General features: G+C 38.2%; 1 protein-coding gene across 3 annotated transcripts in view; it reads right to left on the reverse strand.

The window, feature by feature from the left end:
* Window positions 1–590: 590 nt before the first annotated feature.
* The window catches only part of TGFB2 (transforming growth factor beta 2), a 91,698-nt gene continuing 74,646 nt past the window's right edge, over window positions 591–17,642 (reverse strand). For 2 of the 3 annotated variants that reach the window (XM_053607608.1, XM_053607607.1), the window contains 5 exons: window positions 11,031–11,163; window positions 10,797–10,907; window positions 8,929–9,106; window positions 7,595–7,748; window positions 591–3,539 (listed from right to left, as the gene is read on the reverse strand). In XM_053607608.1, coding sequence (XP_053463583.1) covers window positions 3,381–3,539; window positions 7,595–7,748; window positions 8,929–9,106; window positions 10,797–10,907; window positions 11,031–11,163 — 735 coding nt within the window. In that variant the 3' untranslated portion in view covers window positions 591–3,380. The remainder of the gene's footprint in view (window positions 3,540–7,594; window positions 7,749–8,928; window positions 9,107–10,796; window positions 10,908–11,030; window positions 11,164–17,642) is intronic. The other variant, XM_053607609.1, reaches the window with a different exon arrangement.

Genomic DNA, 17,642 nt, shown 5'->3' on the forward strand with positions numbered 1-17,642 from the left:
TCACTGGTGTAGTGGTGTAGTCTGGTCTCGCAGGTAATAGGCAAGGAAACTTGAGGAAATAAGTTTTGGGGCTTTTTTTTTTCTTGCTGCAGTGGTAAGGGCAAAACTGAGAGACGAAGTAGCTGCTCCCAAAACAACCATCCCTGAAGAGCACGTGGCTCTTGTTATATCTGGCTGGCTCAGCAACTATCCAAGTTATGGGGCTACAGGGGATGCTGTCTAGACCAGTTCTTTTGGCCCCGGGGTTGGCAGAACATAGAACCAGAAAGCCAAAGCATGGTGCAAACATCTCTCTGCATTTTTTCTGGTAGACAGTCAAGCTGGATGGAAACTAAATCTCCAACAATTACCAAATAGCAATAAACAAGAGAATAAAAAGACTGTACAGGGCTTTCTTTAGTCCTGGATAGATGTGGCCTGGCTCTTGAGCTATAGTACATGACATTTCCTAAGCGACAGTCTTTAACATAAAAGGCACAAAGGGCAATCTGAAAGGTGGTGTGACTTATCCAGCTTGAGAATATTCTTGTTGCATCACAGGTGTTTTCTAGGTTTAGTGATGGTACTGATAGGAAAAAGACGTCAACATGTCATTGAAATAATTTATTTACCACTAGAGCACCACAAAAACAGACATACATTGTGTTAAAATACAGCGTAATTGGTCATCAAAATACAAAACAGCTATTCTTATATTCCATTCTTTTAAACCATGCCAACCATAAAATTGTACTGCTGCTTAACACAAATTCAATAAAAACTGCTACCCCAAACCCATCCTAACCCTGATTCTTTCCCACCTCCCTCCACCCCGATGGCAATATTTACTTATGGGAAATAAAGACCTTATTAGAACCCCCAAATTAAAAAGACAAGATTCAAGAGATTTTAAAATAGAGTATTTAAAATATTATCAGTGCATTCACGAGGAAAGACAAAATAATACAAAACAAAATGTCATCCTATCTGAGAGGAAAAGACCTGTAGAATAAAAGTGATTTACATAGAAGTCATATCAAAGTGGAAGACAAAAAGATAGTCAACACTCTCAAATCTGGTATTGGGCTACATCCAACACAAGGGGGTTTAGCTGGCTTTTCCAGTTTTCAAACTTGCAGACCCAATTCTTCACTTTAATTAATGGTCAAGAAATTCCAAAAAAGACGTATACCTTATCAAACAATTTCACTTTAGATTCACGCCTCGCTATGCTGCCATTTAGGTGAAGCTGCAAAAAATTCATTATTTTGCCTATTAATTTTTATCTTAAACTTAAATAAGTGACAAGTAACAAATTGACACATCCTACAAACCCAAAGCAAGAATACCTCCCCACAAATTATTTATTAAAGCAAGATAAACGCTAGCTGCAGATGTAGGTAACTCATTCAGAGGAAAGGATGTTTTGATCATCAAACTTGACTTGGGTCTTTTCACCTTCAAAAAACATTATATATAAAACCTTAACTTCAAGGAAATAAACAAAATGACTTCGGCTGACCTGGACATTTTTCCTTTTTGAAAAATCAACTATAATGTACGTAGGTCACTACGAAGGTTTGGAGACTGTTACGGTCCATTACTTCACTTCCAAGAAACACCGTCAACAGCGTCCTTTCTGAGTCACCCGAGCAAGTTTCAGCTTGCTCGGCTTATCAGTGTAGCTGGGAGGGCTTCATTTGTTTCCATCCATGCAGATTTTATGTTTCTTGATTTTTGTGTCTCTCATAACTTTTGTAATGACCCATGTATATCTGTCAATTTCCCCCAGAACACTAAGAAATCTGGTTAAAGGAAAAGATGTTTCCTATGAACTGTCTACTTTTTAACAATAGAACTATGTGCAAATACTGATTGAACCAAGGTAGAGAAACTTTCTTAACTTAGTTGCCAGGATTCTGAGTTTTACTCAGATCCTTAAACTCCTGCCAAAACTAAAACATTTCTATGTATCAGGAACATTCCCCATTCTCCTAACACAGAAGCTTTTTAACACTTTACACTTGAACAGTGATGATACTGAGAAGATGAAGGAAGACCACTGAACTCGAATCTATCCTTTTTGTAAAAGAAAAAAACAATAGATCCAGGTAGCTTATGTCATAGTAATGGATAATACACAAAGCTCAAGTAGAGAAAATACTAACAAAAATGTATTTGTAGTGCAAGTCAAAATACAGGGGCTTTATTCAGAAGTACTGGCCAGCTAAAGGAAACATACAATTGTGAGTGATCATTAAAAGGAGCCCAAATTTAAGTCCAATCTAAATCATAGCTGACATTATTACAGAATATAAAAAATACGGTAAAAATTTACACGTTACACATAAAGTAGTTAATGTTTTGATTTAATAGTTTGCAAAAGAGATCTGCAGATGTGTTTTCAATTATGCTGGCTTCTATACCCATCTATTTTAATAATATAGGTACGGTTACACATACCAAAAGAAAGGAAAAAACTTATAGCGCAGCTAAACAGCAATACTTTAAGGTCCAAAATTCGACCAGTACATGTCAAAACATTTCAACATTTCACTGGTTTACTACACTGACAAAGAACCATTTACAATTAAAAAGAAAAAGAAAATCTTACAGAATTATTCTGACTGAAAGTTTCTTTTATTAACAGGCTTTTTAAGTTTTGGGATCTTACAAGAAGCTTCCTTAGGCGATTGGTACATAACATGTGCTTTCAGGGTCTTTATCTTAACGCAGACTTACTTGGTCATATAATAACTCACTCGGGTTTTCATCCCATTAATATGACCTCTTTTTTTCTGGCTCGTTTGAGTTCAAGTTCCTTAAGCCATCCATGAGTTTCTGGCAAAGTATTTGGTCTCCACTTTATACACCTGTTTTGTTTTCCAAGGGCAATGAAACGTTCATTATATAGTAACACACAATAAATAACTCACTGTTAACTCTAAGAGTGAGACTGGGAAGAGTGCCTATTGCATAGCAATACAGAAAAATCAAGTGAGGGATGGGATGGGAACGGTACGTACACCGACTCCACTTAACGGGATTTTTCCTGTTTTTTGTTTGTTTGTTCACATAATTAACACTAACAAATTCTTCCAGTGTTTATTTTTTCTTAAAAAAAAAAAAAGATTTTGCTTCTTGTCTCTCTCACTTACGAAGTAGGTGAAATGTAGAATAAGGCCGTCATCTTTTTTGTTTCAGATGCCAGTTGTAACAATCAGAATACAAACTTCCAAAGTGTTTGAACTAGTACCGCTTTCTCAAAAAAAAATTTTTAACACCGATGACCAAAGGCTCTCTTAGGTTTTCTTGTCAACAAATATCATCATTGTGGTCGTCATCGTCACTGTCATTATCCTCATCATTGGGATTTTCATCTTGCCATCTTTCCAAGAATTTTAGCTGCATTTGCAGGACTTCACGATCATGTTAGAAAGGTGTTCAATCTTGGGGGTTTTGCCGATATAGTAGAGAATGGTTAGCGGTTCTAAATCTTGGGGCACACAGCAAGGAGCCGCAGATGCTTCTGGATTTAAGTTGTGATATAAGCCGAGAATCTGAAAGGACACAGGACAGGAGAGACACCAGAAGGAAAAGGGAAAAAAGAAGAAGGCAATTATTTTCTTAAAGAACCATTCCATACTGTTATCAGCCACATTGAGTAAGCAATTTAAATTCCTTTCGGTTTACGATTTCCTTTTCTTAACTCTCAATTATGGTCAAATTGGTTATGTGTCCTTAGCAATCACCTAATTCACTTTTTTTCCCATACAGAATGGTTTGTTTCATACATCTTAAACAAATGATTTTATAAAAATCAGACGGGAAGGAATTGCTCATTCAACAGATTTCCCCGTGTTTCTAATTACTCTTCACTCTGACCACCGCTTCGCTGCAATCCTTCCCAGGCTCTTGCAGAATCTGACGGGGTCTCGTTTCTATGCTACTTTGTAAATGAAGTTGTTCCATTAGTATATATTTTAAATTCCCATCTAGATTAACAATTCCCTCGAGGTCAGGGCTTCCACGGTTTGTGTTGTTTTGACCTTGTAGCCCTACTACGTCTTCACTGGACAAAGTAAGACTTGTGCCTTGTCAAGTAATGAATACATGGATACGCAGAAGAATAAAATGTTTTAAAGTCTCAGAGCCAGGTGTAATGGCTCACACCTGTAATCCTAGCACTCTTGGAGGCCAAGGTGGGTGGGGTGCATTGCCTTAGCTCAGGAATTCGAGACCAGCCTGAGCAAGAGTAAGACTCTGTCTCTAAAAAATAGTTGGGTTTTGGGGCAGGTGCCTGTAGTCTCAGTTACTTGGGGAGACTGAGGCAAGAGAATCTCTTGAGCCCAAGAGTTTGAGGTTGCTGTGAGCTGTGACACCACTTCACTCTACAGAGGATGACAAAGTGAGACTCTGTTTCAAAAAAATAAAATAGAGTCTCTTCATTTACCATTACTTTATAAGTACAATGCTAAGAATGACATGCAAAGAAATCTCTATTCTTAATTAGCCACTTTCTTCCTTTTTGCTTAGAACAATCATTAATAATAATAATATAATAATAAACCCTGTATTAAAGTTCCATGTGATAAATGGTAGTAGCTGAGCCGGAGGAGTGAATAGCAATCCCTAAAACAGAATGAAGCGAAAGTTCTACAGTTAATCTTATGCCTTTAACCCTGTTCTACATCAGACGGGTGTATGACTTTGAGTAATGGAAATATGTCGGTTCTCTGCTGATGATACAGAGACATTTCCAAGGATGCCATTAATATGTTAGTCAAACAGCAAGTGACCTTTTCCTCGAGATTCACTGCAATTTTTTCAGCCTAAGACAGAAGATCCGTTCAGCACAGCAACACTGACTACTTTATTAAGCTACCTCTGGCTTTTTGGGTAACTGTCCAAACCACATATTTGTGACCATGACAGTTATTCTTCCTCTCTCTGAAAAACAAGCATGGTCTCAGCCTTCACACACTCCCTCTGTGTATCAGAGAGGAGAATTATGTTTCTACTTGGCAATGGGGCCTTGCCCACATTACAGCTACTGCTGCCGCAGCCCAGATGAAGCAGCCTGGCCAGAGAGCTCAGACAAAGGGACAGGCATGAGCAAGCTTCCCTCACATGGCCGAGCACATGGTCGCCGCGGAGTGCCAAAGTCTACAGGGTAGTCGGGAAAACAGCTGAAGGAAGGGGAGCCATATTTGTCAATTTAAATTCCAGCATATGCAGGCATTTAGAAATAAAAGTATTTCGTATTCCACTAACACATGATTTTTCATATGAACTACAGAGGAATTTTTATAATACGGATTGTCTAGAATAATTGATAACCCTGAGACTCTTGAACTCAGCTGAATGCATTATGTGATCTTTTTGGCAGCAGATTCATTTTCCTACCCTGCAGTGAAGGCAATTTTTCTAATGCCTCTTTAATAGGGAGATTTACAGAGGCATAAATAGCAGAATAGAAACCCCAATGTGTAGCCACAGTTTAGGAATTAAACCCACTAAGACAGAGCAAATGCAAGCCTGGTTATGAAACAAGAAGGCCTGCGTTCCAAGCAATGGTTTCTCACTAATTTTCTGTTTCATCTTGAGTATCATGTACATGATCTAGACCTTAATTTCCTGAGAACAATAAAAGGTTTGGACGAGATAACTTAGGAAGTCCTCTCCATCGCCAAAATTGCACATTATAAGTCATCAGGAGGAAGCAGGTGGATGAATATCATTATTATACAGAAAAAGCTCTTTGCTACTTGGGGCTGGGAACTCATAACATCCAGTCTAAGACCTGCCTTCTGAATTAGCCCTCTGTTCTCATCGAAGGAACTTTTTCTTTTATTATTATTAAATCATAGCTGTGTACATTAATGCAATTGTGGGGTACAATGTGCTGGTTTTATATACAATTTGAAATATTTTCATCAAACTGGTTAACATAGCCTTCCTGGCATTTTCTTAGTAATTGTGTTAAGAAATTTATATTCTACATTTAGTAAATTTCACATGTACCCTTATAAGATGCACCATAGGAACTTGAAAATAGATTCTTGTTTACTTTTGATTACTGTTAAAAGAAACTTAGAGATACTAACTTTCAAAACATTTTCACATGTATCATCTTTTTGTACATATCAACCCTGAAGTTTGGCATTATTATTTTAATGATAATTTTATTACAGATATAAAAAAAATGAGGTTTGAAAGCTAGAGTCACTTTTCAATTGTCATATGCTAGTAAATCACAGCTGAAGTCCCCAATGTTCTTTCCAATCTGAGTCCCTAATGGAGGTGATAACAAGTCCTTTATTAGATAGAGACCTGGGTCCCTTCACATTTCAGCTATATTTGACACTGTGTGATATATTGATTCAAAATGGTTCTTTTGGCATGGTGCCTATAGCACAGTGGTTACGGTGCCATCCACATACACTGAGGCTGGCAAGTTCGAGCCTGGCCTGGGCCAGCTAAATAACAATGACAACGGCAACAAAAAAAGCCATGTGTTGTGGCGGGCGCCTGTAGTCCCAGCTACTTGGGAGGCTGAGGCAGGAGAATCGTTTAAGCTCAAGAGTTTCAGGTTGCTGTGAGCTGTAATGCCATGGACTCTACCCAGGGTGACATAGTGAGACTCTATCTCAAAAACAAACAACAAAAAAAAGGTTCTTTTTTTCTTTTTGCCTCCTATTTATGTTTATAGCTATTAAAAATGGAGACAGAGGTTGGGCATGGTGGCTCATGCCTGTAACCCTAGCACTTTGGGAAGCTGAGGTGGGAGGATTGCTTGAAGTTTGCAGTTTAAGACCAAGCTTATTTCTGTGAGCAAGAGTGAAACCCCATCTCTACAAAAATTAGAAAAATAAGCCAGGCATGGTGGTGCACGTTTATAGTTCCAGTTACTCAAGAGGCTGAGGCAGGAAGATTGCTTGGAGTTGCTGTGAACTTTATTGATGCCATAGCACTCTAGCCTAGGCAACACAGTGAGACTCTGTCTCAAAAAAAAACTAACAAAAGAAAAACAACAAAGAATGGAGATAGAGAGTAGGCTGGGATGGGAGATCTTCATCTCCTTGGTCAGTTGGTCAGTGCGTACAAAAATACAGTTAGATAAGAGGATTACATTCTAGTACGTAATAGCACAGCAAGATGACTATAGTTAACAATAATTTATTTTATATTTCAAAATAGAACAGAAGATCTGCAATGCTCTTAACACGAATAATGGATAACTACTGAAGGTGATGGACACCCTAATTACTCTGATTTGACTATTACGCATTATATGACTGTATCAAAATATCACAAGTACTCCATAAATATGTATCAATAAAAATTATTTTTCAAAAAAGAATAGAAAATAAAGAAAATTAAATAAAACTTCCCTCAAGTTACCTATAATCTAATTGGGAAAGTGAGACCTACTCTTGAAAACTGATCTAACTTCACCTGCAGCCTATAATCTTTTTCCCCCTCTAAACGCATTTCTCCAGCATCTATACATTTGAGATGATAAAAGAGCAACAGGCTAATTCATTTGGAAAAATTATCAGCAGATATACATTAGTAACCCAAGAACAAAAGCCACCATTAGCCAGACGCTTACCTTAGAGTGCTGAGTGTCGGAGCTCCATAAATAGGGGCACGCTCCAGCACAGAAATTAGCTTGGTACCCTCGAGGCTGATGGATCCACTTCCACCCAAGATCTTTCTTGAAATCAATGTAAAGTGGACGTACACAGCAATTATCCTGCACATTTCTATTGAAAAAGGAAAAGAGCAATAGTGACTTGAAAACTGATTACCACACTACCCCATCCCTGCCTTACCACAAAACAGAAAAATGACTCATTCATTCCTTCCCCCAAACATCTAATGAGCAAATTATCATGAACCAGATCTTAAGGGTTTTATTTTAATCTGAAGTGACTTTCATAATGGGGCGTTACGACGATTTTCTGGACTGCTTTCTTTTATGAGCTCTATGCCCTGACTCACTTGTCTATGCCCTAAAAAGTCAAACCTTTCCCCTCAAATGACTAGATATAAGAAGAGAGTGGATGGGAGGGACCAAAGCTTTTCCAGTCAACATGGGCAATTCTGCCATCCAACCTCGATTCCCCTTTCAAAAATAAGATGAATAAAGTACAACAGCAATTTTCAAAGAACTATCTTAGGCACTTTCCTTTGAGAATAGGTATTTATTTCATTGCATCTTCCTTGGCCTAGGAATGAACCAGAGATTAGGCGACATGGAGTCTTGCTGAGTGCAACCACTGGCTCTGGCAGTTAAAAACTGCCACTTTACTTGTGACCTCTGACACGTTTATAGCACTTTATAAGTGAGGACCCTGAACTGTCCCATAACTTTCAAAGAAAAAAGCCCTTCTCTTACCAAACTGAAACCACAGAAGCACATTCACAGTTTCCCTCCATGAACTCCTACGGGAATGGGGAAACAGTCCTCCTCTCTACTCTGTAGCTAAAGACACAACAAATAGCATGCTTCTGCTGTCCCATCTCTATCACTGGGAAAGAGGTACAACTGTGGCCCTCTGCAATGAGAGTGAAGGCTTCATAAGAGGTGAGCGTTCTTTAACTAAGGGGTCACCATCAGGCACCTCAAATTAACTTGTATTTGTTCCAGGGTCATTTTCTTCTTCAGCATCAAAGTACTTCAGAAGAATTTAGGGGAAAAAATCAGAGGGCTAGAGTTTTCCCTTCACACTCGGTTCATTGCTCAAGAGCTGACAAATAGCACAATGCAGAGATAACTGTTTTAAGGCTCTAGGAAGAATGAGGCTATGAGATGTAAGAGCTATCCTGTATCAGACCTGGCCTTACACAATGAGCTCCATTCAGGTCATTATGCGATAGAAGAGAGGGAAAGGGCAGTGCAGGAGTTAACAGATGCAATTACTGCATTTTTATTTCCTTTACCTAAAGCAATAGGCCTCGTCCAAAGCACGCTTCTTCCGCCGGTTGCTCTGTTGTGACTCAAGTCTGTAGGAGGGCAACAACATTAGCAGGAGATGTGGGGTCTTCCCACTGTTTTTTTTCCTAGTGGACTTTATAGTTTTCTGATCACCACTGGTATATGTGGAGGTGCCATCAATACCTTGAAAAAATGCATTTGAGTAATAAACATTTAGCTTTACTTTCATCAAATATAATCAGCCATATTTTTTTTCCTTTGTATATTGTCACAAATAGCAGTGATGACCATCACGGGAGCATCAACTAGCTATCATCATTCCCCATGGAATTCTATAAGGCACAACAGGATTCTCACACGTGACAACACTTCTAAATGGGGGCTCTAGTCAGAAGACAGTTAGTTCACTGTCAAAGGCAGGGCTGCTGGTTATGAAAGTCACTACAGAAGAAGTCATTGACCATTAGTCCAAGGACAATCTAGGTAGTTTATTTTAGCCTCAGTTTAGCCTGTGTTCAAACCCTCAACAACGGAACACATAGCAATGGAACACGCCTTGTCACCCACTCGTTCACACTCTTCTTAAGACTCCTAAACTCCAAAGATTTCCCTAATGAACATAAACTGAGACCTAGCTAAATTGCAGCGAATTAGGTTCAAGTGAAACAGAAGTCACCCTTCCCACAGCTATTTTGGGAAGCTGTGAAGAAAGGGCTTTTTCATTTATTTTATGGCATCCTCAACACTTTCCTGATTCCATGTGAGATTTAGAAACTTGAGCTTCCCAAAGCATGCTCAAGAGACTGCCAGTTTAAGCATTTAATCTCCACACTCCAGAGAATCATGACTAGGTTAGAGACTTAAATAAATCTCTAGGCCTCTGGGAGTATTTTTGCATGAGCAAGGACCATTGTAGCTTTCCAAAAGGAGATGGAGGTCCCAGGTGAGGTTAGTAGGGCAGAGAAATCAACTCCCTGGCACCAGCACATGGACCCAGACTTTCCTCTCACTTCTCGTCACCGAACAAGTAAAAATCTAATACATAAAGTGACTTGTACCCTTGGCATCTCTTCATTCTCCCCGACTTTTGGCTAATTTACTTAAAGGTATAGACTGGGAAAATTAAAACTTTTAAAATGTGTTTATAAAGTACAGGGTGTCCTAAAGTTTGCCGTACATATCTACATAGAGAAAAGTGGGAAATTGTAGCTAAATGTACCTTGATTTACAAAATAGCCATCACAAAATTTTACAAAATACATTAAATGTGCAAAAATGTACATTAAATGTAAAAAAATAATAGAATACAAAATATGACTTTGTTAATTCTTTCTATGTATGGCAACTTTGGGATACCCTGTATCATAAAATTCTGATAAGGAAGGCACTTGAAATAGTGAGTACAGCCTAGAAAAGGTGGAATGCTCCAAAACATGGAAGGTTAATTATGGAAGCCACAGAACAAAATATTGTTTTCGGTTGTTGCCATCTGGCTTGGGGATTATCAGTGGATTTCCTTTAATGCACACTGTTTTCTTCTATATCAGTGTAGGAAGAAAGTTGATTTGCAAAAATGAACAGTATAAATCTTCACTGAACATTTAATTGTTTGGAGGGTTAGTTAGTCAGCCAGTATTGACAGCATCGTTTCTGGGTATCCTATAGTATATATAAAGTGGGAATCCATCCCCTTTCTTTCAATCCTTTTTCCACTTCATATACCTTTATCCAATAATATCACTGTTCAAACAGATGAAACTCCTCAGGCTTCACCAAACAATCTCATTTTCACATGCAAATTGACTTTATCCTCCATGAGATTATCAACATAGGCCCTTCCCTCCCCCATCTCGTATGACCACGTTTCAGTTACCTGCAAATCTTGCTTCTAATTCTTCACTTTTATTTGGAATGATGTAATTATTTGATGGTACAAAAGTACAGCAGGGACAATGTAAACTTATCTTAAATCCCAGGTTCCTGTCTGGAAAACATTAAATCAAGGAGGTCATTTGTACGTGTATCTATACCCTTAAATCTGCAATCAATTTATAATAACTTAAGGCTATTGAACAACCAAGGAGGAAAAGAGAGTGTGGTTTGTAACCTTTATGGTGAAGCCACTCGTGGACAGCATCAGTCACGTCAAAGGACAGCCACTCGCCTTCTGCTCTCGTTTTTACAACTTTGCTGTCTATGTAGCGCTGAGTTGGAGACGTTAAATCTTTGGATTTGAGAATCTAGAGGGGGAAAGAGAAAAAGCTCAGTTGGCACACTGACAGCATGACTAAAGCAAAACCTTTAACAGTATTCCTATTCATTATCTAAATTTAGCTCCACTGTAGTCTATCCATGCATTGTTGTCTCAACAGCACGGCCACATGCATAAAAACATAACAGCAGGCCACTAGCCATGGAAAATAGAACTACTAAATCAGCTCCATGTTATGATAAAGGTGACAGGAACCATAAAGCCAAGTGTCTAAAAGAAAGGGACAGTAATTATTTTACTTTGCTGACATAAGCTTTTCAAGATTTCAGCCATAAATTCTATGCTATTAAGTTAATGGCTTTGCTATTCTGCCTCTCTACTTATTTAATTTGGGGAGCTGGGGTATAGGGGCAGACAGGAGGAGAGGCCCAATTAAGAGGACCATGCTCCCCCTCCAAGGCTCTGAATTATAAATCTCCTTCGAATGAAGAGAGAATGGTCCTACTCTTGGTTCCTAAATCCACTGGCATTTAAATATGTGTCATGCCTCAGCTTTTGAGGTGACTTAAGATTTTTACTCTTGATGTGACTTGTTATGATTTATAAAGATAGTCCATATCCTGCAGACTGAGAATGAATTTGGGCAGGAATAATCTGGCACGGTGGCTAGAGGACTGCCTCAAAGCCACTCAGCCTACACACCGAGGCTTTAGAAAGATGCATTTATTTCAAGTAAGTAAGGAGCAACTGCAGTATGTTCTTGCATTTCTATAGGAAGTGAACACATTAGCTTTTAAAAAATTATATTTTGAGACAATAATGTCTTAGGAACCAAATCACAATCCTGAGGCTCCTAGAGCTACAGTAAATCCCTACCTAAACCCTGAATCCTGCCTTTTCTCAGGATGTGGGGGCTAAAGCCCTGTCAGTTTATGCTGCCCTTCCTGATACTAAGACAAACTGTTTTGTGGTCATTTGATACCTATGAATTTGGTTTCTCCAACAAGTTCATAAACTTCTCCAAGTCAGAGATCATGTCTTCAATTTGATATCATTTCAAAGCATAGAAATGAATTGAACCAATGCCTATTAAATAATTATTTGAATTTCTAGATGATGCATTAACTACTTTCCTTTAAATCTTATAAAACAAAAATGCATCATCTTCTCATTGATTTTAAAATGCATTTTCCTTCCGTGTGCACACGATTTGTTTCAGGTAATTTGGCAATAAACACTTCCTGAAATATTTGTTATTATACTAGACTGTTTTTCTGGATTAAGTACAGAAAAGGGAAGAGATTCATATAATTGGACTCTTGGGTGTCCTCATGAACTTTAGGTGAATGCTGTTTTACAGACCTGCTCCTGTGGATCATAGCACTGCACTAAAAGAAGAGAATGTTGAAGTAATCATGATTTTATCAGAGGCAAGCAATGCTCTCTGTGAATTAAAGAAAGCAAAGAGATAGTACTTGAGGGTTGAGCATGCTGGGTTCTGGGAAAGCCATACATTATTTAATTCAATCCTAAAAATATTCCTGTAGATAGATCAAGGAAACTCAGGGAGATTAAGTAACTCTCCCAATGTCTCACAGTGAACAAGTGTGGAGAGGAGATTCAAAGCCATCCCAAGTCACCTGCCCACTTCAGTGCTAGATTTCTGAAAGCCAACAAAGTTGGGGGACTCAGACTTGGATCATGGTTCACCCTTAACCCTTTCCAGATGGCAGAAAATAATTCAATGACAGCAGCAAAGATTTTTAAATAAGATTAAAACCAATATTGGTACAAGATGAAAATATAACCTGGTGGAATGTACACACAATGAATACTGACATAAAGCTGTAGTTTTAAAGATACAGCTTAACAGCAGTCAAGCCTCTGGGAGTCAAACCTTGCCTTGAAAATACTCGCAGTTGGACAAAAAACAAACGAAAAAAACTACCACTTATCCAATTCAGAATAAATGGCATAATTAACCTAATGTGGGATAACAAAATGAAACAATGGTTGAGAAGAGGTTTTTCAGGCATTTCCATCTTGCCTCGTTGGCTAAAAATTAATAAGATTCATGGCATTCATTCTTCTGTCCTTCACTTCTTCCCCTGATCTTCCATGATGATGCCATATTACATAATGCTCTGCAGATTAGCTGTGCTCCCAGTTAGCACGGTGTATAACCTACTCATCTTCACAAAGCTAACACTTAGACACACTACCTACAATGAGACATTACTTTCATTGTTGAATTAATTATATCTGACAGGCAGATCATACATCCAATGTCTATGACATATACACACACACATAGAGGTATGTATATTCAGTCTCACCGAAGACACAGAATTTTCTCCAAGAAATCATGATTTCTTCTTTAAGAAATCATATACCAAATGGGCAAGAAAAACACAATCAAATCTGTGGAAATTCTCCACCTTACAGAAAAGGAGTAAGTCTAGATTATCTTTCTTTAAATAGAGGCCAAAAGGAAGCAAGGAGATTCTGAAGCTTTTTCCCTTTTTTCTAGAGGACTTAGACATAAGGGCTTTCTCAACCACAGAGCCCTGGTAAGCTCAGACAATGGACTTTATACTCCCACTTGGGTGAAAGGTCTTCTAGATATTTTTACCAGTTTAAGATTCAATAATGGGCCACCTATAAGCACTTAATAAAGACAATTTGTTAGCTACATAATTCTGAAATACAGAAGTGACTTTGGTCTTGTGGTTTTATTGTCTCTAACTTCAGGGTCAAAGAGTTCTTAAACACACTTGTTGCAATTTAACTCCATTCTTCTTATCCAGTCCTTACTGGAAACAGGAAACACCTGCTTTTCATCACTCAGAGAACATCCCTCATATTCTTGGAGACTATTATTAAGGCCTCCTCAGCGTGCTTACTTGCTCTCTCTAAGCTAAATAAACCTGGTTCCTTAGACTATACTTAGGGGAGTGATTTCCCAAACCTTCAATCACTTAGGTCACTAGCAAGGATGAATGATGTGATATAAAAGGATTCCTCCTACTGCTTCATGGTTTCACTTCAGAACTGTCTAGAAAACCCTCTAATCATGACTCAAAGTCTTGAACATTAACTGAAAGGTATTTTCATCCTAAGAATAGACACAGCGTTCCTGTTCCCTGTCTATCTCTCATTTCTCACCCACACGAAGCTGAACGGAGAAGGCCTGAGAAATGGACCTGCTGCTAGCGTCCATTAGTGCTTTCTTAAATTCACAAGTTTATTTTGATCAGATCAGTCAACTTCCCGTTCTATTTTAGCCTTTGCTGTCTGCCTTTCTCCAGTCTCTGAACAATAGGGTAGTAAATGTTAACAGTCATGGATAAGTAGCTGTTGGCTTATTTTAGAGCCACCAGTCATTTGCTTCTAAATTTCTTTATACATCTAATTATGACAAAGATAAGGTCTCTTCACAGGCTCCATTTCACCAGATTAACCGGGATTCTCTGTTCATTCTGTGGTCAGTATCTTAGCTGATGCCCACAGCACATGGAGAAACCTTGATGGAAAGTTAATATCCAGCACTTCTGGTCTTCCCAGTTGAGTTGTATGCTTAGCAAGTATCAATTGTATACACTTTAAAACCTTTTCATGACACTTATACTTGTTGCTGTAATTATATAAGTTATTTAAACGGTTTAGAAACTGATGAACATATGGGGGCAAAAGTAAAGAGAAATGATTCTTCGATGAAAAGCAAGATGAATGTCTTGCAAAGTCTTCATGAAAGATGGGTTGCTATAAGAAAGAAAGTTTTTTGGAAAACAACTTGGCAGTTCTTCAAAAGGTAAACATAAAATGACTTTATGATCCACAAATTCCAAGGCTAGGTATATACCTAAAAGAACTGAAAGTAGAGACTCAAACAGATACTTGTCCACTAAGGTTTGTGGCAACATTATTCACAATAGCCAAAATGTGAAAGAAACCTGTGGCTATCAACAGATGAACGCACAAACAAAATGCAACATATTCATAGAGTGCAACATTATTCAGACATAAAAAGGAATAAAATTCTGACACATGCTACAACATGGATGAACTTTGAAGCCAGTGACAAAAGGACAAATAATGTATGATTTGTAGTACTACTACTTACATGTAGTACCTAGAATAGGCAAATTCATAGAAAGCAGAATAGATTACCAGTGACTGCACAGAGTAATGAGGAGTTAGAGTTTAACGGGTATAGAGTTTCTGTTTGGGGTAAAAAAGTGTCCTCGAAATGAATAGTGGTGATGACTACACAATATCGTGAACGTTATTTAATGCCCCTGAATTGGATACTTGAAGAATAGTTAAAAGGTAATTTTTATGTTAGGTATATTTTACCACAATAAATTGTCTTTTTAAAAGTTTAGATGTGAGAGGTAGCTATAAAAACTAATATGATAAAAATCTAGAAGGATCCTGCACTCGGGTTGCTCAGCAATTGTCCTTACATTCTTCTCCCTACTACGAAGAAAGTAAGAATTAGAAACTGAGAAGGGACACAAAGAAAGGGGCTTGAAGGGGGCTAGGAGGGAAGCCTGGTCTCCAGGAGAAGGAGGGCATGAGGTAACCTAGGTAACCAATGACCAATAGACAAAGACAATAATTGATGACCAATAGAAAAGAGCAATAATTCCTGGAGAATTATTAGGTAGGCAAGAATTACAAAAGCAATAAACTTTCCCTTTGTTCTTAAATGAAATTTCTCTTTGTCACACTGAATCTGGGCAGGTCACATTTGCTCTCTACTCACGCTGCCTGTGCTATTCCAGTTTTATTTTCTGTTTCCATTCTTTCTTGCTTTCAATTACCACCGTGCCTCAGTTGAACTTTCTGGTTCACACGAGTAATCAAACCAGATCAACTGGGTATGGGGAACCGGGACCCCTGACCCTCAACAGTAATCACAGATGATGTCTGTATGTGGCTTATGTAAGAAATACGATGTGGGTTAGCAACTGAAAAAGTCATATCATTAAAAAAAGTCCTTGGCCATTCATGAAGAATTCAGTCTCAGCATGTGAATTTTTTTGTGTGTGTATGTATGTGTGTGTGTATACATACTCACATATGTGTGTATTTGTTTTAAGTTAAAAATAATTTAACGTTTTTCTTTCTCTTTCTGTTGCTCTCATAACTTTTGTACAATCCCCTGCTTTAACCGATTTTTTTTCTTTAAATAACTGACTGAAAACTGCTCCTGACTGAATTAGAAAGGAGGGCATCTAATGTATTGAAAATGAGATTTAGATGTCTCTGGCTTAACTACCATCCACAATGATGTTTGAATACCACCTTCATTACATTACTGATATATACACATTATACATAATATGTGCAAAATACCCACATATCGCTTTTAGTAAGTCTCTCCGATCTTTACTGAATTACCAAACTCCCTACACAAAAGCATCCATTCATTTCTCTGCCATTGGAAAGCAGCCAACCAGGGAGTGGATGAAGGTAAAAGTCACTGATGTTACCCAATAGTGCGAGCTGGGATGGGGGTGGGTGGGAAGAAAGTGGAAGTCTACAGGCAAAATTAGGGCTAGAGAAAAGTCTTGAAAGACCAAAGTTATAAATCAACTCAGGATTTGGCTTAGACACTAAGGATGACATTGCTTACACTCCTATGAGACGTTGCAAAGAACTATAAGAAAGCATTGACAATTCAGTGTTACTTTCCATATTCAGACATCAAGAGACCTGCAAAAGAACCAAGGGACCCATTCAATTAGACTTCTAGTGGCAAGGGAATTTTTAACTATAGGGCTATAGAGAAAAACTGACAATATTATCTCGTGTGGGCCCATCTAGTTTTTAAATGCTTTTAATGCTTCTTTCACTGCTTTGATTGTATTTGATGTTTCCATGTATTTAAATGTTTTAAGTGCTTGCAGTGATGTGCCAGGGGTGACTAATCAATGCTGAATCAAACATCCACTCTGCTGGCGACCAGCATGATTCCCTCAGATCTGCTTGACCCCACATCATTAACTGAAGTATTTTGAAATACTAGCCTGGGAAAGGCACTTAGAGGCCATCTGCTTCAACCCAGTGCAGTTCATTCTCTAATACCTCTTTATCTAAAGACCTCCCATGGTGGTACACCCACTACTACATGAGAAAGGTCATCTCACTTTTGGGCAATTCATATTGTTGGGATTTGTCTTTATCTTGGATTTTAAATTCCCATCAATGGTCTTATTTAATAGTACCACTGTCTCATATTTGTGCAATCACTGTAGTTTTTCAAATATTTAAACATTTTTCCATATTCTTTAGTCTTCACAAAAACTCTTTGGAGTGAACATTATGGCCTTGAGCATCTCCATTCTGTGGCTCAATGAAAAGAAGCCTGAAGTACTTAGAAGTGTTACCAAAGCCCTCCAGGAAGAGCCGGGGCTACTTTCTTGCCTCTGGATACCGCTGGAGAAGGCTTCCCAATATTGCTCTCCTGAAGCAAGAGGTCAAATTCTCTTTCTTCTCGGT

Source organism: Nycticebus coucang, chromosome 10, assembly GCF_027406575.1.
Source record: "Nycticebus coucang isolate mNycCou1 chromosome 10, mNycCou1.pri, whole genome shotgun sequence".
Classification (NCBI taxonomy): Eukaryota; Metazoa; Chordata; class Mammalia; order Primates; family Lorisidae; genus Nycticebus; species Nycticebus coucang.